The sequence below is a fragment of the Bufo bufo genome, chromosome 5 (genome assembly GCF_905171765.1).
Source record: "Bufo bufo chromosome 5, aBufBuf1.1, whole genome shotgun sequence".
NCBI lineage: Eukaryota > Metazoa > Chordata > Amphibia > Anura > Bufonidae > Bufo > Bufo bufo.
The window spans coordinates 496793205-496818879 of NC_053393.1; the positions used below are offsets into that span (position 1 = coordinate 496793205).

At 44.1% G+C, this 25675-nt stretch overlaps 1 protein-coding gene across 11 annotated transcripts in view; it reads right to left on the bottom strand.

The window, feature by feature from the left end:
- PARD3 (par-3 family cell polarity regulator) overlaps positions 1-25675 on the bottom strand; it is a 600009-nt gene that overhangs the window by 136749 nt on the left and 437585 nt on the right. For all 11 annotated transcript variants that reach the window (XM_040434287.1, XM_040434289.1, XM_040434286.1 and 8 more), the window contains one exon: positions 20268-20525. In XM_040434287.1, coding sequence (XP_040290221.1) covers positions 20268-20525 — 258 coding nt within the window. The remainder of the gene's footprint in view (positions 1-20267; positions 20526-25675) is intronic.

Sequence of the window (25675 nt, forward strand, 5' to 3'; positions counted from 1 at the left end):
CGTATAGTCTAGGTACAATCAGAATACATAACAGGAACCCATGCCCACAATATTAATTGAATGGCTTAGGTATTTCCTACATTCTAAATCCAGTGGGCTGCGTGCCTATTTATTTCTAGTGCTGATGAGGTGGGCGGCTGTGGATAGCATTCAGCTACAATACCTGGCAATAGAAGCCGAGCATTAAGCATGCACCTGTTGCTCTGGGATGCGCGCCGCTTCTGTCTCCATTCCCCACGCTGCTGCTTAATGCCAGTCACACTCCACGTAATCGGGTTGCTTGGAAAGAGCTCTGGGCAACATGATGTCTTCTGGCATTACACAGGCCTGTTAGTATGGCTGCAGATATCTGCGCTGACAGACCAGCCGCCAAGATACCTGATGGGAAGCTGCTTAATTTCGAGCAGATTACTGGACATGGTCTTTTTTCTGGGTCCAAACACACGGTGCACTAGTCCATCTTCAACGGCTTATAAGACACTGGGTAAACTAATCAGGAATGGGTGTCTTTGCTAATTCCCTGCTACCACTTCTATCAGCCCCTACTTCACAGGAACATCTTTGAATGCTACATCTGAAGACTGAGGCAGAAACGGCAAGCCAAGACGTAAGAATGAACACCAACTGACGAGCAGGTGGTTGTGCTAAGAAATAGAACATGATTCTTGCATGGTATGGTTAGCTCCTCTAAGACTTATTTTCAGGAAACAACCTTAAAGGAGTATTTCCCATCTCAGACAATGGGGGGAATATCACTAGGATATGCCCCCATTGTCTGATAGGTGCTGGTCGTTCTCTACACTGAGAACGGAGGCCAGAAAGTTGTGGAGGGTGCACTGCACATGCGCAGCCACCCTCCATTCAATCCTATGGGGCCTTTCGAAAATGGGCGAGTGCTGGCTCGGGTATTTCCGTCGACACTATAGAAATGAATGGGAGTGGTAGCCGCGTAAGTGCTGTGCGCTCCCCTTTAGTACTATGGGAAGAGCACTGGTGATATGCCCCCATGGTCTCAGATGGGAATACCCATTTAAGGGGGTTTTCCAGGAGTAAAAATACTGATGATGGTGGGGGTCCGGCCCCAGGTACCCCCGACCGATTAACTGTTTGAAAAGCGATAATATTCAGTGCGGGTGCTATGTGTTCACGTCACACATCGCACCTGAGCGAAAAACTCGCTTGTGTGAAAGAGGCCATAACGGCTACAGATCTAGGTCAGAGCATCTCTCTGACGGAGATCTCCCAATTCATTGCTCTACTAGATTTATTTAAAGCTGGCCTCTCATGGAGGGTATCCTTTCTCGGTGTTTCATGTGTCATGGGCCATGTCCTTTCGGCTGCAGCTCTTTCCCTGTAACTGCCTACAGTTGTAGATTTAAACTGAGCGCATGCGACCACCTCTGTGAGGTGGACAAGAAATAAGGAAAAGAACAAAGAGTAGATGGCGCCATACACATTTTATTTAACAGCTCCGTGGTGATACTAAATTTTAGGTTGCATGCAATTACAAAAGTATTCAGATCCAGGTGCTGGTTGGAAAAACGTAGACTATTTTTCGTGGCGCAACCCCTTTAAATAAGCACACTCCTTGACCAAGACCATGCTACAATAAAACTTCCTTCATCAAAAAGGATGTGACCACAGTAAAACTAAGGATTACTGTATTCTTGGCTAGAACTTTTCCATGAATCACATTTCCACAGTATTCATTCACCCTGCTAAGTGCTGATAATGTGATACATTAAACAGCTACGGGCGGGATTAGTGCACTGGGGAGAAAACGCACGCACAGTAATTGGTCATCTAACGTCAATCAGCTGTCCAGCAGATCATTGACATGGAATGAAGCAAAAGGCAAATGTGCAATTTCAGACGTATTTGGTGGAAGCGTAGACAAGAAAATGGCAGAAAACGCATTTTTGAGAAGTGTCCTTCAGCTTGAATTATAGTTGTCTGCTTATTATCTGAAAACACTCAATGGCCGCGGCCAAGAGATGAAGTGAAACGATGCGTCAAGTTCTTTGTACCGGAAAACGTACAGTAATAATATTTTAATCAATGAGTCGGTATATAAAGCCTCCAATTGGGGCGAAAAAGGGTCACCCACAATAAGAACCTGCAAGCTCTGCCGAGCATGGTCACCCATACTATATCACGTCCATTATTTCAAAAAATCTTCTACAGTTTATACAAGACGAGGGCTCATAGAGAATGACAAGGGCAAGCACCATCTATGACGGTACAGAGAATCCCTATGGGTCCATAATACACACCTGTAGGCACTTGCGATTGTGTTATGTCCTACACCACAGTATGTGATGGGGGTCGTCTATATTTCAGGCTAGATATGCAAGAAAAAAAAATACCTTCCTCAATGATAAAATCAGTCAAACAGATGTACAGTAGGTATCCATAGAGTCTAAGGTTGGCATGTTCCACTAGTACCAGCAGGAGCAGTAATTCGGCTGAAGAGCTGACAACATCCAGGAACATAATTATAGAGGTGAAGAAGTCCCTCTGGTCCATATAAGGACCATATAAAGGAGACACATTGTAGCACCAGGGGTTTGAATCCAACCAAGGGTAACATCTGCTTGGGGTTCGTATGCTCTCCTAATGTTTGCGTGGGTTTGCCCCAGATTACACACTCCAAAAACATAGCTTGGGCCTCTGTGAAGATGTTCTGTCTGCCTGATCTCGCAACAATGCCAGCTGTCGGCTGGATCACTGTGGCGAAACCCGGCATTCACGCCAGAAAGTGGCCGGATCAGAGCCAGATCCCATTATGGTGAATAGGGATCCAGCGGTGATTCTGGAACAACCTGCCTAAAGCATTAAGAGCCGGACAGAGGACTGACTCGAGTGGTATGTAAGCGCTATATAAATACAGTTTGCCATTTTATTTTAAAAGTTGCGGGGGACATTCTTAAAAAAAAATCCATCAATGAGCAGATGAACTTTCCCATTGCCTGTGAATATCAACTCTTTTTTTTACTCTACTTTAATATTCAATTGGAAAATTCTAAACGCACAATAAAAAGAGGGGTTTTAATTATTAACTTCACGGCACAATCTAAAGTGACGGCATTCACATCCTCACATCCATATTCTATATTTCGTCCATCGGGAGAAATGAATTTTATTGGAAGGCTCGGAGAAAAAAAAAAAGATTCCAAACACCTGCCAATTACCAGAAAGCAAATCCTGAAAATTTGCAAACTGCTGGCTTGAATTTCCAACATATATAATGTAATGACTGTTTAGAAATGATAAAAACCCCATCAAGAAGACTATTTATTCTGCAAATTTCCTGCCCACAAATAGAATGATATTTGAGAGAGGTGAGGTTACTCCTCGATAAGGCGCATCAATGTCAGGAGCGGAATGTAAATCTGAAAGAAGCATGAAAAATATGTATTTTATGGAAATTCTCCGCAACTAGAACCCGGTGCCTCAGCAAAACTGCCAACAGAAATGGTATAGAAACAGCAAATTACCATGCTGCAAGGAGGTCATTAGGAAGCCCTTTGTTTGGGTAATTCTTCACATGAGATCCATACATACAGTAGGAAATACAAACGAAAGTGACTTCTAATTAGTAAAAGTACAGGAATCCGGTATTTCTCCAATACACGTGTCTAGTTTCCTAGGCCAGACAAGAGTGTTCACTGCGAGAAACTCTGTGTGTGTGTCAGTGTGATTTCCTGTTATGACCTCTGCTCCTCTGACAGGATCGCAGAACGTTAGGATTTATAATGCCGCGTGTCCCTGCCAGACCTGGAATCTATTAAATTACACTGACATAATGCTGTCAGTCTAAGGCCTCTTGCACACCAACAATACGGATTAGGTCCGGATGCGTTCAGGAAAACTTGCACCATTTCGCAAGCAAGGTCAGTCAGTTTTTTTTGCCATTGCGATCAGTTTTCATTGATGCGTTTTTCACACGTGTGAAAAAAAACGGAAGGTTTACAAACCTCTCTTAGAAACCATCAGTGAAAAACGCATCACACCGGCACTTGCTTGCGGATGCGATGCGTTTTTTAACGCAGCCCCATTCATTTGCGAAATGATGCGTAAAAAACAACGCTTATGTACACCGACCTATTAAAAAGAATGGGCCCAGATTCAGTGCGGGCGCAATGCAGAAAACGTGCTCGTCTGAAAGGGGCCTAATTCAGTAGATTTCAGGATCCTCAGGGTCACACAGCATTATAAATCCTAACGCTGTGCGATCCTGTCAGAGGAGCAGAGGTCATAACGGGAAATCACACTGACACACGCAGCGAGTTTATCCCATTGAACGCGCTGGTCTGTGTCTGACCTTGCTGAAACGATGACACCTTTAGAGAAATTTTTAACAAGGACCTGTCGCCTCTCCTGACAAATCTGTTTTAGTAACTACTTGTATTCCCCATGTAATAACATTCCTGTATTATACCTACTGGACGCTTGTGAATGAATTTCCCGCAGACTGCAATGAAGGTCCATCCCCGTGTTACTAGTTAGGGGCGTGTCCCTGCACAGTCTGACTCTATCCAATCAGTGCTGCCAGTGTCAGACTGTGCAGGGACACACCCCCAACTGGTAATAATCATCAGGACCTTCACGGTTAACGGCTAGCCATTCAATCATAACTTCTAGCAGTAATAATAAAAGAATGGCACAACATAGAGAGTCATAAGAATAGACTCTCCAGAATAATTATTCCTAAAAAAAAAAAGTCAGGAGATGTGACAGGTCCTCTTTAAAGAGTTATCCCAGGAAACAACCGGGTGGATATTTTTTGGGGTTGCCTGACCCCTTTCAGCAAAAAAACTAAAAATAAAATACTGGACAAGGGAAGCTGGGGCCTGACACTTGCCATGCAGCAAATTGTAATAGTATATGGCATTCATGAGTGGCTCTTCGCTCTGATCCATTGAGGTCGGGGTTCCACCCTATGACATCCATAAGCCTCAATCGGCACATGGACATGGGTTTGTCCGAATAAGGCTAGAGCCTTCCCCCCACTATCCAGCCCCGTATTAATAGCGCTCTCCTCCATTTCAGCAGTGAAGCCTGACGTGGACGTCAGCGAGCAGCTTGAAAGCCCACGAGTGACTCATGAGACCAAATTGGGCTGATAATCAGTTTCATAGACTTATTCATCATTCTGTTTCGAGGGCCATTATCTAAGCAGACTTCTCATACGGGAATACAAGGGAAAATTCCACTTAAAATGAAATAATCCTTGACTGCTATTATTTCCCTAACATAAATGATTAGTGTCCGCGGAAAGATAAGCTGATTAATAATGCATCGTACGCACATCATCAGTCCTCTGTCGGCTCAAGAAACTTTCTCAAGTGAAAAAAATAAAAAAAACAGCTGCCACCGGGTCCGATCTGTGATGGAGCGGCCGCCGCTACCAAAATCAGGCCAGAGCACACCCAACAATGGCGGGCTCGTTCTGCCATGGATCTGCTGCAAACTGGAGGGGAGGGGCACGCTCATTTCTGCACTACATGTGGACGGGGTTTATACGTTACAACGGATTATTGGTGCAAACCAACTTTTGCACTAAAATCTACTGCAGCCTCTGTTAATCCAGCTGTGAGAAACTACAACTCCCAGCATGCATACTTGCTCTGCTCTTCTCAGACCTGCCATAGAAAGGAATAGAGCATGTTGGGAATTGTGGCTTCACAACAGCCGTCATGCTACACGTTACTGAACACGGCCTAAGTGCCTGTAGAAACTATACTGGGAGGCAACCTTATCGAAGAGCGCAACTCAAAAAAAATTTATACCGTAGGTTTACCTAAAGAGGATCTGTCACGTCTCCTGACAAATACTTGCATTCCCTGTGTAACAACAATTCTGGAACATCTATTCTTATGGCTCATGTTGTGCCATTCCCTTTATTATTCCTGCTAGAAGTTATGAATACATTGCAAGCAGTTTGCAGTGAAGGTCCAGATGGGTGTTACCAGTTGGGGGGGGGGGGGGGGGTCCCAGCACAGTCTGACAGAGGCAGTACTGATTGGATAGTCTCAGACTGTGTAGGGACACACCTTCAAAGGGTAACACTCAGCTGGACCTTTTCTGTAATGTCTGTAAATACCATTCAGTCAATCACAGTCAGAACGGCAGAAGCGAGAACTGGCAAAATTTATTTTTAACCATTTGCAAGCCATGGGGCAGCGTTTCTAATGTGCTGGAATACCCTTTAACTGACTTCTATTGATAATGGAACTGTCCTTTAGTAGTAGAAATCAGGCTAAGATCAGGAGGTCCAGGGACTCGCTGACTTTTCTTGCACAGGAATCAGAAGTTTAGAAGGCATTTGCACTACGCCATGTCATTTACTTGGAAACTTTGGCGCGCCATTCACCCGACAGCTCGGGGAATTCTACATGCAAGAACCTGCCAGATCTGGAGCATATGGAATAATCCCGCTCCATGCATTTCCGCTGCTTATATCATGTTCACTTCTGAACATAAGCCATTTGGTATACAGGCTGTAGTGTGCAGGGATACAGGACATATAATTACATCTGGGTATACAGGCCGTAGTGTGCAGGGATACAGGACATATACTAACATCTGGGTATACAGGCTGTAGTGTGCAGGGATACAGGACATATACTAGTGTCTGGGTATACAGGCTGTACTGTGCAGGGATACAGGACATATACTAGTGTCTGGGTATACAGGCCGTAGTGTGCGGGGATACAGGACATATACTAGTGTCTGGGTATACAGGCTGTAGTGTGCAGGTATACAGGACATATACAGTACTAGTGTCTGGGTATACAGGCCGTAGTGTGCAGGGATACAGGACATATACAGTACTAGTGTCTGGGTATACAGGTTGTAGTGTGCGGGGATACAGGACATATACTAGTGTCTGGGTATACAGGCTGTAGTGTGCGGGGATACAGGATATATACTTACATCTGGGTATACAGGCCGTAGTGTGCAGGGATAGAGGACATATACTAGTGTCTGGGTATACAGGCTGTAGTGTGCAGGGATAGAGGACATATACAGTACTAGTGTCTGGGTATACAGGCTGTAGTGTGCAGGTATACAGGACATATACAGTACTAGTGTCTGGGTATACAGGCCGTAGTGTGCAGGGATACAGGACATATACAGTACTAGTGTCTGGGTATACAGGTTGTAGTGTGCGGGGATACAGGACATATACTAGTGTCTGGGTATACAGGCTGTAGTGTGCGGGGATACAGGATATATACTTACATCTGGGTATACAGGCCGTAGTGTGCAGGGATAGAGGACATATACAGTACTAGTGTCTGGGTATACAGGCTGTAGTGTGCAGGGATAGAGGACATATACAGTACTAGTGTCTGGGTATACAGGCCGTAGTGTGCAGGGATACAGGACATATACAGTACTAGTGTCTGGGTATACAGGCTGTAGTGTGCGGGGATAGAGGACATATACTAGTGTCTGGGTATACAGGCCGTAGTGTGCAGGGATACAGGACATATACAGTACTAGTGTCTGGGTATACAGGCCGTAGTGTGCGGGGATACAGGACATATACAGTACTAGTGTCTGAGTATACAGGCCTTAGTGTGCAGGGATACAGGACATATACAGTACTAGTGTCTGGGTATACAGGCTGTAGTGTGCAGGGATACAGGACATATACAGTACTAGTGTCTGAGTATACAGGCCGTAGTGTGCAGGGATACAGGACATATACAGTACTAGTGTCTGGGTATACAGGCTGTAGTGTGCGGGGATACAGGACATATACTAGTGTCTGGGTATACAGGCTGTAGTGTGCAGGTATACAGGACATATACAGTACTAGTGTCTGGGTATACAGGCTGTAGTGTGCGGGGATACAGGACATATACAGTACTAGTGTCTGAGTATACAGGCCGTAGTGTGCAGGGATACAGGACATATACTAGTGTCTGGGTATACAGTACTAGTGTCTGAGTATACAGGCTGTAGTGTGCAGGGATACAGGACATATAATTACATCTGGGTATTCAGGCCATAGTGTGCAGGGATAGAGGACATATACAGTACTAGTGTCTGGGTATACAGGTTGTAGTGTGCAGGGATACAGGACATATACTAGTGTCTGGGTATACAGGCCGTAGTGTGCAGGGATAGAGGACATATACAGTACTAGTGTCTGGGTATACAGGCCGTAGTGTGCAGGGATAGAGGACATATACAGTACTAGTGTCTGGGTATACAGGCCGTAGTGTGCAGGGATAGAGGACATATACAGTACTAGTGTCTGGGTATACAGGCCGTAGTGTGCAGGGATAGAGGACATATACAGTACTAGTGTCTGGGTATACAGGCCGTAGTGTGCAGGGATAGAGGACATATACAGTACTAGTGTCTGGGTATACAGGGATACAGGACATATGCCAGTGTCTGAGAGGTGGCATCACACAGTTAATACTTTGCTGCTTCTTTTCAGGTTCATAAAATGTACCCAGGACAATAAAAAAGAGGAATGAACAAAATCTGATGATACAAAAAAATCTTATTATTCATCCTAAATTGAAAAATCGGCTATTTTGTGCCCTCTGTAATACTTGATGCCAGGGCTGGAGGCTTTGCATAAGCCTTTAATTAACGTTACCAAGGGAGCTTATAGCCGTTACAGAGCAATGTGAAAAAAATATTAATGAGCAGAAAAACATCAAGAACGGGGCCGACAACCCAACCCCCCAGGTGCGCCGCTCTTTAAATTAAAATGCCCCTAATAGACAAACCATTAATTTCCAAGGGGGCGACGATGCTGAATGTACAACTGCTCCACCGGGTATACTCTGAGGTGCAGATACGTTCTTCTGCAGTGGAGTGAGGAGGGCTACTGGCTGATTACCATATTAATAGAAGGGGCTGCCAGACACCTCAGACGCTGACAATAATATCGGACAGGTTAAAATCCAATCCAAGCTCCACTTATTAGTGGCCAGCCCCTGCCTCGCTGCTTTACCACTACCTGGCCCTATCAATCAAAGCAGCCAAGGAGGGGCTAGTAACAGAAAGGAGCAGAGCTTGGGCGCAGCAAGTGCAACGGTGACACCCTCATTGCTCCAAAGACCTAATTTGCATATTAAGAAAACGTATCATAACTCGAGAACAGAGTCTCGAATCAACAAAAGAAAAACAAACTGTTTTAAATCAGGAAAACCAAAGCAGTGTGTCTATGCAAACAGGTGAATAGGAGGTCGCTGGTGACAGGTTCCCTTTAAGAACAAAAAGGATCAAGCATGCTGAAATCCAACATGCTGATAACCGCCATCCATGGAAAGTCAAGACAACCCCATACACATTTGATGGTCGGTGGGTTAGCCTTATAACAGACCTGTGGATGGGAAGACATCCACTTCTAAGACAGTTCCATCCCTAATGCTAGCTCAGCAAGAAGCTTCTATGTTTTAACCCAATATTCAGAATCTCTTCAACTATTGGTTCATGATGAGAATAAAGTGTCTTTTTCGAAAAACTGTGCCACTAAAGTGCAAGGTCACCGTCATCACGCACATCAGAGAAGTATCCCCAGTTCCAGTGACTCTCACATATTTCTGAGCAGAGTGCTTCGAGAGTCTTCTGTATGAAGTCCTCGTAGGAACAGAACATCCTATTCTCTATGTACACGACGAGGCACTACACTATTATGAAAAACCCACAAATGCAACATGATTATACAACTCAAAAACATATCTGAAAAAAAAACCAGATCAATTAGCGATTCAAGAGCCTTAAAAACACACATCTTCCCATTGTCTCTAGTATAAAAAGGAAGCCATCACCGGATAGAGAGAAAAGAAATCTGTTATTATGTCTGCTGCCGTAATGAATCAGAGCCCAGAAGGTGGTCGGGAGGAATCAGCGGGTTGTGATGAAATATTAAAACTAGCGATTATTGATGAAAAATGAATTAGACTTCTTGATTTGCGCAACCTTTTCAATCATAGCCACATAGTTCTGGAGCTAATTAAAACGGATCAGACACATTTGGCTAGCTCCCGAGCAGCCATTTAGAGATCTGCGTAACAAAAGACTTTTAAGGTCATATTTCCATATGTGCGGGTGTTGTGTATGTGCAAACGGGAGGAGGGCTAAAACAATTACTTTTCTACGTCGGGGTATTTGATTTGGGAGATCCTGAAAAAGACTTCTCAGCTAATCATATGACTTATGAACCCATTTCTGAAGGCCACAAATGTACCTCTGGTGTGTGGTCGATCAATAGAAAAAGTTATCGATGACGCTAACGAGAGTAATGGCTTTAGGCGAAGGTAACACTGGAAAGCAACAGAATTGCTTAGACAGCTGTGAAGTACAGGATAGTAGGATAGCATCATGCTGGGGGTGGTAGTTGTGTAACCACCATAAAGGCAATATAGACAACCACAATACAACCTCCTTCGAGACAGATCTCTCAGCTGTTGAAATTGGTTGGTCAAGGGACTAGACCTTAGCACATGTGGCAACATCCATGAAGCCAATACAGATCAGGGAGGTTTACATTCAAGGATGTCAACAGATGGTTGGCCCACTAAAATAATATAAAATTAAAAAAAACAATATCTGTGTAGAAAATGATCACAGCGCCACACATAACTAACCAGCTCAAGACTTCCCCATGAGCCTCGAGGGGTTGTCCAGTTTGAAGATCAAATGGTGTCTCCAGTGATCAGTTATAACCTCCAGACGAACCTAACTGTTTAATTTCCCTACAATGCCACCACAGGCAAAATAAAGAATTACAGTTCCCACTGAAATCAATGGACTGTTCACGTAATGAACTGACATCCCTGATCTTCCAGGGTAAGAGACCTCCTAGTAGACGCTCTCCATGGCCTAAAAGATGAGGGTCTAGAACAGTGATGGCTAACCTCCGGCACTCCAGCTGTGGTGAAACTACGACTCCCAGCATGGTCTATTCATTTCTATGGGGTTCTGAGAACAGCCAGGCAAGTGTACATCTTGGGAGTTGTAATTATACCACAGCTGGAGTGCCGGAGGTTATCCATCACAGGTCTAGAAGGAAAAGCCCTTCTCTATCTCAAAAAATATGGATTTCTGTTACCAGACAGTCCCCAGACAGTCCCCTTTAAGCCAGAAATGGAAAACTTTTCCAGGTAACGTGGAGAAATCGAGGGTTATGAATGTGAATGCTGTGTGATCACACTCGCCGATCTGACATAGTCTATGCACTACTTAATTTAATTAAGCTTCTGTTATCAAGCGTATAATATCCAGTGTTGAAAAAAGCAATTAGGTTCATAATCTTCAAGGTTTTAATACCTGCTTTCACTAAATCTCTAGTTACTGCAGAGAGTCAATGTTGATGTGACTGTAGGGTTATAGGGCAGGACTTTCATTTGACTAGCGTCTGGCACAGCAGGGACTAAGCTGTCATCAGCCACCTAGAGGTGGCGCTATTGAATAATTCCATTTCTATATGCACTGTTAGGGTATGCTAATATCATAGAACAAAGTCTTCTACCCAGGACTGGAGAAAGAGTCACTCTGAAAAAGTGGCTTGTGTATATGAACCAGGTGCCCACCATGAAGTACTACAACTCATCTGGATTGGGTGTGTTACACTGGTGGCACATGTCCGCCACTGCTACACTAGCGTAGGCAGGTGTCGCTCCACTTACCCTGTGTGTATTGGGGTTAGTGCTCAGTGAACTTCTTGGGGTACTGCTTGAGTTTATCTTTCCCTCTTGCTCTATATCCAGCTACTGACTAAAGTGTTAATGAGGTCTCCTATTTATACTAGGCTTTTGGTTATACCGCTTTGCCTAATGTTTAGGTCTTCTAGTGCTTGCTAGTCCTAGTGAAGGTGTGCTTTTTCTGTCTGTCTACCCACTCTGATCCTCCGCTGCCTGCCCTGACTTCCTATTTGTTTTACGGATACACACAAACTCTGCCTAATCCGATTCCAGACTGTCTTCTGGTTACGAGTCTGGTTAATCATTAGGGGTTAGAAGAACCCAGAATCTACTGGCTTCAAATTACAAAGGCTGATCCTCACCACTTTTTTCCCTAACATCAAGGAAGCTGTGGAGACAGAAGGCCTTGTACAGGTTCCCACCACCATACTGAAGAGCTAAAATGAGCCAGGCTTATTCCGACCAACATGCACCCAACAGCAGCAACATAGGCCATCCATTTCAGTATGGTTGCTATATAGTCTACAAACCTGGAAACTCTGTATGTGATTATGGTCCTGTCATTTATTTTAAACCAACTCTTAAGGGTCTAATTTTACATCTCGTCAGATATTTCTCTCTAGGCCAGCTCTGTGGGCAATTTAAATCATGTAATGTATTCAAGGTGATTGGTCTTGAGATATTTTAAGCCATCATTACCTCTCTACAATGGGTTATACCTAATACGAGCTTTCCCAGGGATAGCAGGATTATGGTTTCTATGACTGTAAATGGAAAAGGATGTGTAACACCTGCCATGTTGCTGTAGGCCAATATCTGGAATTCATTACCAGCCACTCAAAAGACTGGTAGTACAAGAGCAATGGATGCCGAATGTCACGGACAATGCTCCCTAATCTGTCCGACTAGCATTAATTAGGGGAAGTGGGTAACAGAGAGGCTCCTTTAATCCTTATTTTATCTTTCCTAGCTGAATTATTTTCATCTCCCTCAACTTCCAGGAAGAGCATTTGCTTTCAGTTAAGTATGAAGCTTTCACTTCTGGTAAGACGTGCTGCAGAGAGTGTTTCATCAACAAGCAAGACTCTGCTATTCCTACATTTCCTGGAGGGAAAAATCTGTATTTGTTGGAGACCGTGAATGGCTTTTGTATCCCTTTTCATATGCCAACCTCATCTAAAGCACTATTTTATTATATGCACTGGTACACATTGAAAACACAAGTTTCATATTTTCATAGTACGGTAACTGAAAATCAAGAGAAAACACATGTCCTCTGCAAGACGACGGAGATCAGTAGTTGTAAGAAGTACAGCCATCCGTGTGGTTATGTACTGCTGTAAATTATTAGAGGATTGTGGGCATTAAATTATGGAACCATAACCAAGTAACACTTAATAATGACTATTGCTAGCCATCACAGATGAGAAAATGGTGGCCTAGAGACTCTGAGAACCTTCATTCATGGTTGGCCTTAGGTAGGATGGCGCCCTATACCATGCCTTCCATTGACAACCCAACCTTTAGGGTTCTCAAATAATTCAGTACCACAAAGGGTCCTATGTTACACTACCCAATCAAACTAGGGAACAGTCCAGACTGTCAAGAAGAGTGGTGCCCTTTCAGCGATGCATCTGACCACTCACCCTTAGGCGTGCCATGTCTTGATTTATATAGAATTTATTCTCAATACTTTTCAGAAAGCTTTAACATTGTTTGTCATGGAGGCCAATAAGCTTTCAGCAGGGGTGAAATGGCCATAGAGAAAATTTCTGGTGGGCCGATGTCCAGGAGGCACCCATCCGAGTAAGTAATTATCTGTTGCTCTCAGAGTTAATTAATGCTGGGGCCGTCAAGTAGTTATGTACCTGGCCGGCGACTACAGTTGTCCTCCTGATTCCTGAATATAACTGTTCTGACATCCTGAGGCAACTGGAGTAGGACAGAACATGGTAGATGGTGCTGGCCACCACTGAGGGGCAGCTTCTGAGGAGGTATTTTGTGATGCTGGGGCATTATTTTGTGGAGCACTGTGGTATATGATGCTGCCGGGGTAGTTTATTGTGTTGCAGTAAGATATTTGGCTCTGCTGGGGCAGTATTTTATGCCACAATAAGGTATCGCTGGCCTGGTCTACTTGAGTTAGTCTTGCCTTCCGTCAATTGGGACTTGCCATTTTTAGCTTTTTTTATTTTCCTAGGCCACTTTAAATTTCCAGTGGCTTTACCATTCTTCTTCACAGCTTTCGCCCAAAACTTTCGCCGATCTACTCTGTCCTCCAAGAATATCAAAGGACCAAGGGGAGAATATTTATGTATTCAGAGTAGTGGGTAGATGTGAACGTTGCCTGACCATGACCTGATCACTGGCTATTCCACTGCTGGGACCCCTCCATTATGTAACCATAGACCATACTAAGTTCACATGAGACGATGGAATATGAACAGCACATTTAAAGGATTTAAGATTGAGTACACCATGTAAATGTTAATGAACATTCAGAATTTAACAAACCGTATAGAGAAGTGAGAGCGCTGTAAGTGGCGATCACTATCTGAAATAACAAGACATTAAGTTTTGGTTCTAAATTCAAGTAGATATAAAAGCTGCACTTGTATTCCACTCCGACTTAATCTGGTTCTGATTTACTATACAGATGGGAATACCAGAGCTCAGGCTAAGTAAACTGTTATATGGCAAAGAAACTGGTGTTTCTGGCATCATTCAGACAGAATGGAAAGCAGATGGCAGAGTGATAGAAGGTGGCAGGAAGATCTTCAGTTAGATGCCAAGAATACCGCCATATTTTCAATGCAGATGAGCAAGTCTTCCTATCTCGGCAATTACAGACACACTACACAAATGTGAGGCCAAAAGGAAACCAATAAACCCATGAAAGAAGTGACAGGGACCAGAGAAAAAACATTTGATTATGGGGCACGTAGACAGAACCCAAGCAAATGGGTTAGAATGAAAACCATGTCCCTGAGTAAGCAATACTAAACTCATACATACTAGTTCTTAATAGTAAATGGCTACTATCCATGCTAATTGTACATTAAAGGGGTTCTCTGATGATTAATGAAAAACGTTAAAGGGGTTCTCTGATGATTAATGAAAATCAGACATCATATAGCACATGACAATCTCTTTCTAACAAAGCTAGAACCAGTCCTGTACCTCACATGGATCAAGGCATCCTCCCCCATTTAATGATCCAGTTCCTTTGCTTTAGTTATTTCAAGCAGATAACTAAGTGGTGTGTCCTTTCTAGGGGTGGGGGTGTCCTTTCTGTTGCAGTTCTCTCCCTAACATAGCTCAGGAGTGTGTCCTTTTGCACGCTCATGTCCTTTCTGCTGCAGCTCTCTCTCTGTAACTGTCACAGCTTCATACAATAGATACTGCTGGTGGCAGTTGAAAGAAGAAACTCAACATGTGTGACCACCTTATCAAGAAGGACATAGAAATAAGAAAAAGACCAAACAGCAGGTGGCGCTATACAGATAAACTTTCTTGAATAATTCAGTGCCTATATTACATTTTTAATTCCCATAGTTTTCACTTTATAAGACACACTTTCTCCCCCCAAAAGTGTGTGAGTGAGTGTGTGGGGAGGGGATATACTGCGTCTTATAATGCTAATACTAGTGAGCACTTTCATTATGGAAGCACTGGCTAGTATGCAGGAGACATGGGGAGCGGTGACCGTAGCGCTGCTAGCATTGCCTGTACTCGCAGCTCCATGGTCTGCTCCGGGCTCGCATTGCGCGTCTTGACTGCGTTCAGCATCAGGATATAGTGCACGCACTGTGACCGGATGCTGAATGCAGTCAGATCACAGTGCAGCCTGGGCCTGGAGAAGACCAGGGAGCGGTGACCGCAGAAGAGACTGCCATACCTGCAGAACGGCGGCGGAGCAGGAGAGATAAGTTAATTTATTTCATCTCTGAGGGGGTCCTGATCTGACCTGTGATGGGGTCTGATATGGGGGTCTGATCTGAGGTCTGGTATGGAGGTCTGATATGGGGGTCTCATCTGAGGTCTGATGAAGATTGGGGGTCTATTCTGAGATCTTATTTTTTTTTTAAAAGTGCGTCTTATAAACTGAACCATATGGTACATCCAATTACAAAACTTCAGATTCAGGTGTTGGTTTGAAAAATTTATAATATTTTTCATGTGATAATCCATAACTTTCAAGGGGTTGTCACATGTTGGACAGACCTTTCCAAATGTCCTATTAGGGCATATCAACAAAATGGAGCAGAGCAGTGGACAGTCTGTCCATGTATTACAACTAATGGATACTCACTTGGTAGAAAGGAGCAATACCACACTTCCCCTCTAGTGGGCTCTGCAGGTGAAATCCACTGCTGACGACCCGATCCACTGAATGCCACTGTGGCTGTCAGATTAGAAGGGACCGTCTATGATAAAGGAAAGGTATAAGTATACCATGCCAATCCCTAGTTCCAATGAAAGCTGGAGAGATGAAAGATGACCTGAATTGCCGTTAATATCTGCTTCTCTGAGAGGCCTGATTCTGACAGCTACACCTATGCATCTGCTATAATCAGGGCTTACATCAGCACCATCGTCTAGCAGGTAGAGCATTATTTCAGAACAAGGATCTAATGGCCGATGCTCCAGAAATCACACCATCTCTCATTAACCGTTCTGTAGACACAAGAGGTGGCGAATTAAAACGTTACAGGAAACGAGTGATGTAGCAGCACGGCTTTCTGCCCTTTCTTTACGCAATCTCCTCTTGACATGTCTGAGTAGCATTTACGCCGGGAAGAAATACACAGTTCACCAAAGGTCTTCTGTCTAAAATGGGCATTTTCCCAACAGTGGTAAAATGCATACTGAAAAACATATGATTATGGCATTTATGGGTCCATTAAAGCATCAGCAGAAAGCCGCTTGTGGCTCGCCGACCACTTGCGGGCCCTTTAGAGTCGCTTTGTGCCAATTTCATGTGCGTCATGTCTGCCGGAGACAGCACAGCAGAGATGCAGCTTTCACTAGACTCCGTATCATGTCCAGGAGGCCTGATAGCAGTAACTATCACCTGCTACATGTGCTCTGCCAGGATGCAATAAGAGAAGCAAACACCATCTTATATAAAGCAATCACTGCAGGTCTTGGTTCAGAGGAACATCCTCAGGAGCTGCCGGGCATGGAGGTCCCTGCCAAGACTAAGAAGATCCACACTAGGGAGTCAAGAATGTGCAATGGAAACTCTTCAGGGCTGGGTATACTACTACTATAGGGCACCCCATAGAAAACCTGAGGCAGTCTGAACACATCTCCTGCCTCACCATTGGCTCCGACTGCTGCACCACACAACCCTTATGCTTTACACTGCAGGTGTGTGCTCAGACTGCCACCTGTACATATGCAAAAGCCCAGCACAGGCTCACCAGGAAGTCAGTGTATGACAAGACTATATACTGAAACCATCTTCAGACTACCTTAAATGGGGATGTCTCACGAAAAATATTCTACGTTTTTTAAACCAACACCTGGATCTTGAAAATTTAGTATAGCCACTGAGCCATTAACGGAAAAATATCTTGATAACGCCACCTGCTGTTTGCTCTTTTTCTAATTTCTCTGTCCTGCTCACTTAAATGAAAGCACATGCTCAGTTCCATCGTTCACCAGCTGCAGCAGAAAGGACCCCCCCCGAGAAAGGACACCCCCCCCCCGCCATGAGAAAGGACACACACCCCGCCATGAGAAAGGACACACACACCCAGCCATGAGAAAGGACACCCCCCCCTGAGAAAGGATACCCCCCCCCCTGAGAAAGGACACCCCCCCCCTGAGAAAGGACACACCCCTCCACTGAGCTGAGAGCTTGAAATAAATCTAGCAGAGCAATTGCAGCAATGAATGGAGAGAACAGTGGATCCATGCGAGGAACAGGGCTGCTTCTAAGTAGAAACAGATCGCCATGTGCTATATGATATTAGAATTTCATTTTTACATTAATCATGGGAAAACCTAATTAAAGGGAGTCTGTCACCAGGAAATTCACTAATAAACCAGGCACAATGCCTTATAGGTCGCTCAGCTGAATGTAATGATAACTTTGACTTAACAATCTGTTGCTTTGTTTTGGGGGAAAAAAAAGTACTTATATATGCAAATGAGCAGTTAAGTGCACTGAGGGTGGGCCAAAGGCACTCTGCAGACTCTTGCTCCTACGGCTTTCTCGGGCAGCCTCTCCTTCTTGTTTGACAGATCCCCTTTAATATGACTGATAAGCTCGTTTGTTGCATCAATTTTATTAGACACGTGAATACTCCATAACAAAAATTCTCCAGCACACATTTTTTTTTTAGAACAATGCATTATGCTTTTCCTCTGTTATGCCTCCTGGAACAGTATGAATAAACTGCCAACGGGGTGTATTAGAACTTCTCTTACCAAAGGGGCTTGTCCCTACACAGTCAGACACATCTTACGGACAATTAGAATAGTAGACACCCTAGAGCCCGGTGGATAATTTCTTTATAACTTTTCAAAAAGAAAAAGAGGAACAGCAAAATGCAAAGATGTCTTAGAATTCTTATTTCAAGAGGAATCCAGGTATTCAGTAAAACCAGGAGCTAATACTACAGTAAGTTTCCCGGTTTAATTCCCCGTATATGGGACCGTCTTAATAATTAGCTCCATTTGTCTTCAGAAGCTTAAAAAGTAAAATCCCTGCAACACAAAGCCGTATCGTGATATCGCACATTTTAAGGAGGAAACTGTCGGACTCCAGTCTAATCTACCCCTTTGGGAGGATGCCAGCGCTTTGAAAAGTTCCCTTTCGGGTTGACCCTGGGGCTCGGTTTAACATTTTGCAAATTTCCAATTAAACCTAGCTACGAGCAAACACATTGCAGAGGGGCTTCTATTATTATTGGGATTCAGACTAGAAGGATCCCCCAGCGCCCTGTATGAGATCTGTGGGTGAAACTTCATGTCAGACAGAAGTTCCACAACACTCCTAATTAGAAGGAGCAAGACTTGTAGTGAAGTCAATTACTGCCAAGTGCATCTTCTAACAGAAAGACGAGGGCTACCAGTAAACCCCCTTTTTTCAGAGGGAACTAATTTGGAGCTGGAGAATGTATCCAGGCAATTTCAGGGTAGTGAAAAAATATATACTTAAATATCAAAGGGCTCGAGAGTCTTCCAGCCCAACAAGACAACGCAATGAAATGCCAGTATACGGCTACATGCACACGAACGTGGTTTGGTTCCGCAGTTTTTGCGGTTTGGGTGCGGACCCATTCACTTCAATGGGGCCGCAAAAGATACGGACAGCACTCCAGTGTGCAGTCTGCATCCGTTGCGCTGTTCCGTAGCCCCCTCCAAAAAAATAGAACATGTCCTATTCTTGTCCGTTTTGCGGACAAAGATAGGCATTGTTTCAATGGATCGGCAAAAGAAAGCAGATGCCATACGGATATCATCCTTTTTTTTTTTTGCGCACCGCAAAACACATACGGTTGTGTGCATGTAGCCTAACATGCAGGAGACGGCTGGTGTAATTAGTCATGTTTTTGTCTGTGATGTAAATTAGATAATACAAATTGGTCTAAAAAAAACAAATCCTTTTATATACACTTTGCAGCCTTAGAAAATAAAATAAAAGGGAATGCATCATCAGAAAATGTCATTCAAATCAGAGGTTGGCATTTTCCAGCTTGGAGAACACACAACATGGCCGACATTGCTTTGATGTAGACTGGGACAGAGTAAGAAGAGGATGGCAGGGCATACGATGTCCGATCTATGGCAGTGCTGAAGACCTAGACAAGGCAGGAGAGCATCACTAAACACAAACAGTATTGAGCATTTCTCTTAGGCTAGTTTCAAATCTGTGGCTGTCCTCTCCGGCAGGCTGCTCCGGCATAGAATGCCAGGAATCGGACGGACAAAGACCACTGTGTGCAGCGTTTTTTGTCCAACTGATTCCCGGCATATTTGCTGGGTGGCGGCCGGATCTCTGCCGGACCCCATTATAGTCAATGTGGTCCGGCAAGCAGGTAGCAGTATCCGGCAATCGCAGATCTGGAGAACTCCGGCAGGCTGTTCCATGTCGGAATACCCTGCTAGACAGGACAGCTGCAGATGTGAAACTAGCCTTACCACTCAATGCAGCTGCCATAAAGCACACAAAGCCCCTACATGCCACACAGGATGTGAGCATCTCTGTTCAATATGGCCGCCATCAAGAAAGTTCATTATTTTACAAAAAAATTATAGCTACAATACTTTTACAAAATTCCAGATACCTGGCCTCCTCTACATAATTTTGGGGGGAAAATTGAAATATCCAACACATCCCCTTTAAAGCAAATGCAATGAAATAGCATGTAAGTAGACTACGGACAACGAACATAAAGACTTTTCATACATAAAATACTTTATTTTAGCTCCATAAAAATATGTAAAATTTTGCCTAGATACAAAAGATTGCTCGACCCGTATCAGACATTGATGACAGACATCCCACAGTTAAAATGTTAGACATTAAGAATTCATGGAAAAAGGACGCATTGATTCTTGTCTGGTGCCTACCTGTCTACAGGTGGAGGCTTCGCGTTCCTCGGTTTCTTTACTTGAGCATACAATGCTTCCATCTGCTTGCTATCTCTTGGACTTTGGGGTCTGCTGTTCATATTTAGGGTACCACTGCTGGCCACCGTGTCATAGTGACCAGTGCTGGCGTAAGAGGGATCTTCCAGCCCTCCGTAATTCTTTGAGTATTCTTGGATCTCGGCATAGTCCTTTTCTCTGGCTTGTCTTTCGCGAAGCTCGCGTGTCTTTGCCTGAATCCTGTAGAGAGAGAAGAGACATACTGGGAATGTTTCATACAAATCAGTAAGGCAGAAAAGGTGATTGGTGGACGTGTCATCAGTGAGGAGGGAGGAATGTAGGAGTCTACATCGAGAGAACAAGCGGATATGAGATCTTTTGGCCAAAAGTCTGTAGGCTCATGGTCTTCTGGTATATGAAATGATTATATAATATGTCAGAAGTAGGACTTGTGAATATTACAGGGAACCTGCCACTATGAAAATGTAGTGTAATCTTATAGAGCAGAAGAAACTGAGCATAACTTGAAATATATTCATTTAAATCTCTGCTCTCTTCATGCCTAGGAGTCAAGTGGGCGGCGCCACTCAGTGATTGACAGCTAACTGCATGACTAAGCATACTGGGAAGTAGGACCGCCCACATGACACCTGAGCATAACAAGTGCAGAGATTTGAATGTATAAAATACAAGTTATACTGAATTTTTTCCATAAACTATACATATTACTTAAAAAAAAATATATATATATATATAATAATAAATAAATATAAGTTTTTTTTATTTCTGGTTAGTTCTTCATAGAAAGTGACAGTGTGTGCACATTTAAAGGGGTTGGCCATTTTCATACATTGGGGGCATATCGCTAGGATATGGATTCAATGTCTGATAGGTGCGAATCCAAACTCTGGGAACAAGCCCTTCTTTCTCTTCAAACAGCTGATCGGCAGGGTGTCGGCCTCTCGCCGATCTGATATTGAAGACCTATCCCAGGGATAGGTCATCAATATAGCAAAAGTAGAGACCCCCTTAAATGCAAACTGAGTGTGTAAGGACTCTTAAAGGGGTATTCCAGTTATATAAAGTTATCCTCTATCCAGAGGATAGAGAAAGACTATTAGATCACTGAGGCTCCTACTGATGGGACCCCCACCAATCATGACAACGAGGGCTCCGTACCCAGTGGAGCCCACCCAAACTGAACGTAGCGGCTCATTGGTCATGCCTGTCCACTTATTTCTATGGGAGTTCCGGAGATAGCGCTGTATTCCGGTTATATAACAGGAATACCCCTTTAAAGGGTCTAACTGGTCTCTAGAATCCACGCCTGCTCTACGGGTAGGAAGTGTCCTCAAATGAGAGAAATCTACAGAAGCAGTAGTACGTAAATCGCATGGCGGCGGGAGTCAATGTATTCCGCTGGACTGCATTTGCTGCAATATCAAATACATCCTACTCACCACCTGTAGACCTTGCACAAACGAAACGGGAATAATTTCATGAAATTGAATTAAAACTGGGTCGCTGGATCTTTAGAATTTGGCAAGTGCAGCGTGCACAAAAAATAATTAACCAGTCATTCACGAGATGGAAACTTTTCCTGTGCGGCTCGTATGGAAACCTTTGAAGGAACGATGGACTGTCCCCTGCAGTGGGCCGCGGCGAGCAGCATGAAGGCTTTGGGCACCTTTTTCCATCACGTAATTGTGACTCTGAATAAGGTTTCATCCGCTCCCGCTAAGCCGCCGTTCCAGATACACTACTTACTGTAAGCTATGCATTTTAAATGCACACATAGGCTTCAAAAAGAAAGTTGAGAAATGTCAAGCCTGACGGATAGTGATTACACAATATACACAGGTGACAGTCTGATGGACCATTACAGCGTGCTGCAGGGCTGCCGCCTCCCCACAAAGCCCTGCTGCTCAGGAAGCGGGCTCACGTACTCCGACGAGACGCTATTTTGACAGCCTTCTCTCCTGCACTTCCACATCTCACTGCGCACTTCAATCCACAACAAACCTATAAGGCAACATATACACTGACGGAGAGGGGCTAAACAAAAGATTCAATAGCAATAAGCAGATATATACCTTAAAGTGAATTGTGGAGACCGGCCGATCGGACAAAACCAGAGATAAGACGCAGGGTTAATTAAGGCAATTAAAGACTTTCACACGTTAGGTTCATTGGAGAGGTCTAGACTGGTTCTGGTTCACTCTTAGGGTCCATTCACACGTCTGTAGGGACCTATTCATTCTCTATGGGGCAGGAATGGATGCGGACAGCACACAATGTGCTGTCCGCATTTCCAGAGCGCGGGCCCCAGACTTCCGATCCGCAGCTCGGGAAAAAAATAGAACATGTCCTATTCTTATCCGCAATAGGCAGCTCTATGGGGGTGCCGGCCGGGTGTGTTGCGGATGCGCAATGCACTACGGACGTGTGAATGGACCCTTATTGGATCTGTGCGACATATTGTATTAGCTAAACTCCTAAAATAAATGGGGCAGATTTAGACTGCGCAATTTTCAGGCCGAACGTTACTACAAACGCTCGTTCATGATAAAGGTGCTGCCAATCACTCGATGAACAAGTAAAACGCTCGTTCATCAGGTGAAATGACCTTCCATGCAGCACATTAAATGGTCATTCTGGGCAGCCGGTTGTGCTGTGTGAACAGGGATCTGGTGCCCAGAAACTCTGCAGGAGGGCGAGAGACGGCAGTAGCGATCGAACAGTCCCTTCTCGATAATTGTCTGCTAGGTGGGGCAGTGTAAATGCAGCATAAGGGCTCATGCACACAAACATATTTTTTGTTAGTGTCCATTCCGTTTTTTTTTTTTTTGCGGCCAATATGCGGAACCAATCATTTTAATGGCGCCACAAAAAATGGAAATGACTCCATTTGCATTTCGTATTCTTATGTCTTCAAGTCCTTTCCATTGTGGATAAGGACAGGCATGGATACAACAGATCTGCAAAAACTGCTGCAACACGGACGTCACACGGATGTCATCCATTTGTATATTTTTTTTTCAGATCCGTGTTTTGCGGAACGCAAACTACATACGGTCGTTTGGGTGAGCCCTAAGCCTGTGTGAAATCTAGACAGTCTAAGGGTAGGTTCATGTTTTTGCCATGGAACTTTGGAACAGACACCTGCGTTAAAATGAATTTTCAATGGTAGGCAGTGCTGAGGATGGCAGAGCAGAGCCTTAAAAACGCAGCTGTGCCAAGAAGGGACATGTCCAATACATTGAAATGAATGAGAGGCAGTAACCACGCGTCTGCTAGCGGGATTTTGGCGAAATTTCAGTCCGAGTTGTAAATGCGCTGTGTGAACGGCTCCCAAAGGTGAACCAAATTTATCACAAGGGCAGATTCTGGATGATAAATCTGGCACAACTTTAGCCTAATTTTAGGACACCTGCTGGTTGCCAAAATGTCAGCGCAAAATGGCACATCTTAGGTCATGACCCTTTCTTATAGAGCCCCATCCCTTGATGATCTATCCCAGTAGATTAATCATTTTGGCTTAATTTCTTTATAAATACGTCTAATATAAGATTTGCCTTCTTGATCCAAAAAAGAGCAAAACTGGTGGAAAACAGGCCAAAATCCAGGCACATCCACAAATGTCCACCAATGTGCCACCGTTTTGTGAATTCCTAACAAAACACAGGAGGACAGATAGATTGGCTCCCAACATATCTACAGATTGACCATTACGAAGAATCTGACCTCAGCATCATGCACACAGCCAGTGGCTTTAATCAACTTCTGAACTGTATGGAACCGAGATACGGGGCTGAATGGAGCATCATGCTGTGGAACACGAATTCCCTACATCTCCAAAATATAGGTCTGCAGGGGACTCCGTATGGCACCTTATAGCCTCCTGCACACGTGACTGTGGCGTTCATGATGCCTGAGGATGTAGTTACTGTAGAACAGGGATGCTCAACCTGCGGCCCTCCAGCTATTGCAAAACTACAACTCCCAGCATGCCTGGACAGCTTACAGCAATTAAGGCATGCTGGGAGTTGAATTTTTACAACAGCTGGAGGGCCGCAGGTCGAGCATCCATGCTGGACAAGGTTTCTCATCTCAGATGGGTTACCCTACCAACTTATCAGTGGTGGGAACCTACTGTACTAGAGTTCCACATCTTTGCCAAAGACTCACAATCGCCTTCTCAAGTCCACGTGTCTGGCCAACATGATATCAGCTCTCTTAACCTGGGAGGAGTGTGGTGCACCTAGGTGTGGACCAAACAATGGCTTCCCTTCTTAAGTTTCCTTCTTCTGCAGTGATAATCTGCTAAACGTAAATCGATTGGTCAAATATTTGGGGCGAGGCTTCAAAGTCTGTAAACATAATCAGAAATGTACATTGGTGAGAAATTGGCAGATATTTATGAATCTCGTGGATATGCTAAAAAGAAATCCTTGGTGAACAATTTCACAGCAATCACCAAAAAGTTGTGATATCATCGAAAATCCCAGACATCTAAGGGGCAGGATCACTGAGCGCCAGCGCATACGATGAGCTGATCCATGTGTCATCCCTCGGCAAGCAACATCTGCCCCGTATACTTTTTATTACTAGGAATTTATAGTCACTTTCAATGAGAAAAATCCTCTTAGCTGACCGATCTAATGCAGTAAAACAGAAGACGAAAGTGCACTCTCCCGTCCCCCAAGAAGGAGCCAGTGCAAAAGGTCACAAGGTGAAAAGCCAAAATAATGGGGAAGGCACGCTATGAGACAAAGGAATATGGCTTTCAGAATTAGCACCGCCATAATACTGGAAGTGGCCTGTGGCCATTTACAATTGTGATCGTCACATAAAAATAAACTGAATAATGGAATTACCGGTAAGTAATATTCAGTGTGAAAGGGCGTTCTGAATAAGTAGTTCTATGCGCTAGACATGAAATTAAGGACAGCTGAGAAGCCTTAAGCCTGAAATATACAATATTCAACTCTTCTATCAGCCCGATCATTCCGCAAAATCAAAACGCCCCATCACATAAATGTTATGAAGCGTCAGGAGATATGGGACTACCAGGCACCGCTGGGGCTGCTTACCTTGGAATTGAAATTAAACCGAATCCATCAATTTTGTGCCCCCCTCTCCCCCTTGATAGTTGGGTAAGGTCTTGGAAGCCCTCACAGAAATCAGATTTCTCAAATGGATCCAGGAGAAACCTAGCTAAGGCTACTTTCACACTTGCGCCGGTGTTTTCCGGTATTGAGAACCGGCAGAGGATCTCAATATTGGAAAAAATATATATGTTTCCGTTTAGTCCTCATGCATTCTGCATGGAAAGAGATCCGTTCAGGATGTCTTCAGTTCCGTTTTGTGACCGGACACAAAACTGATGC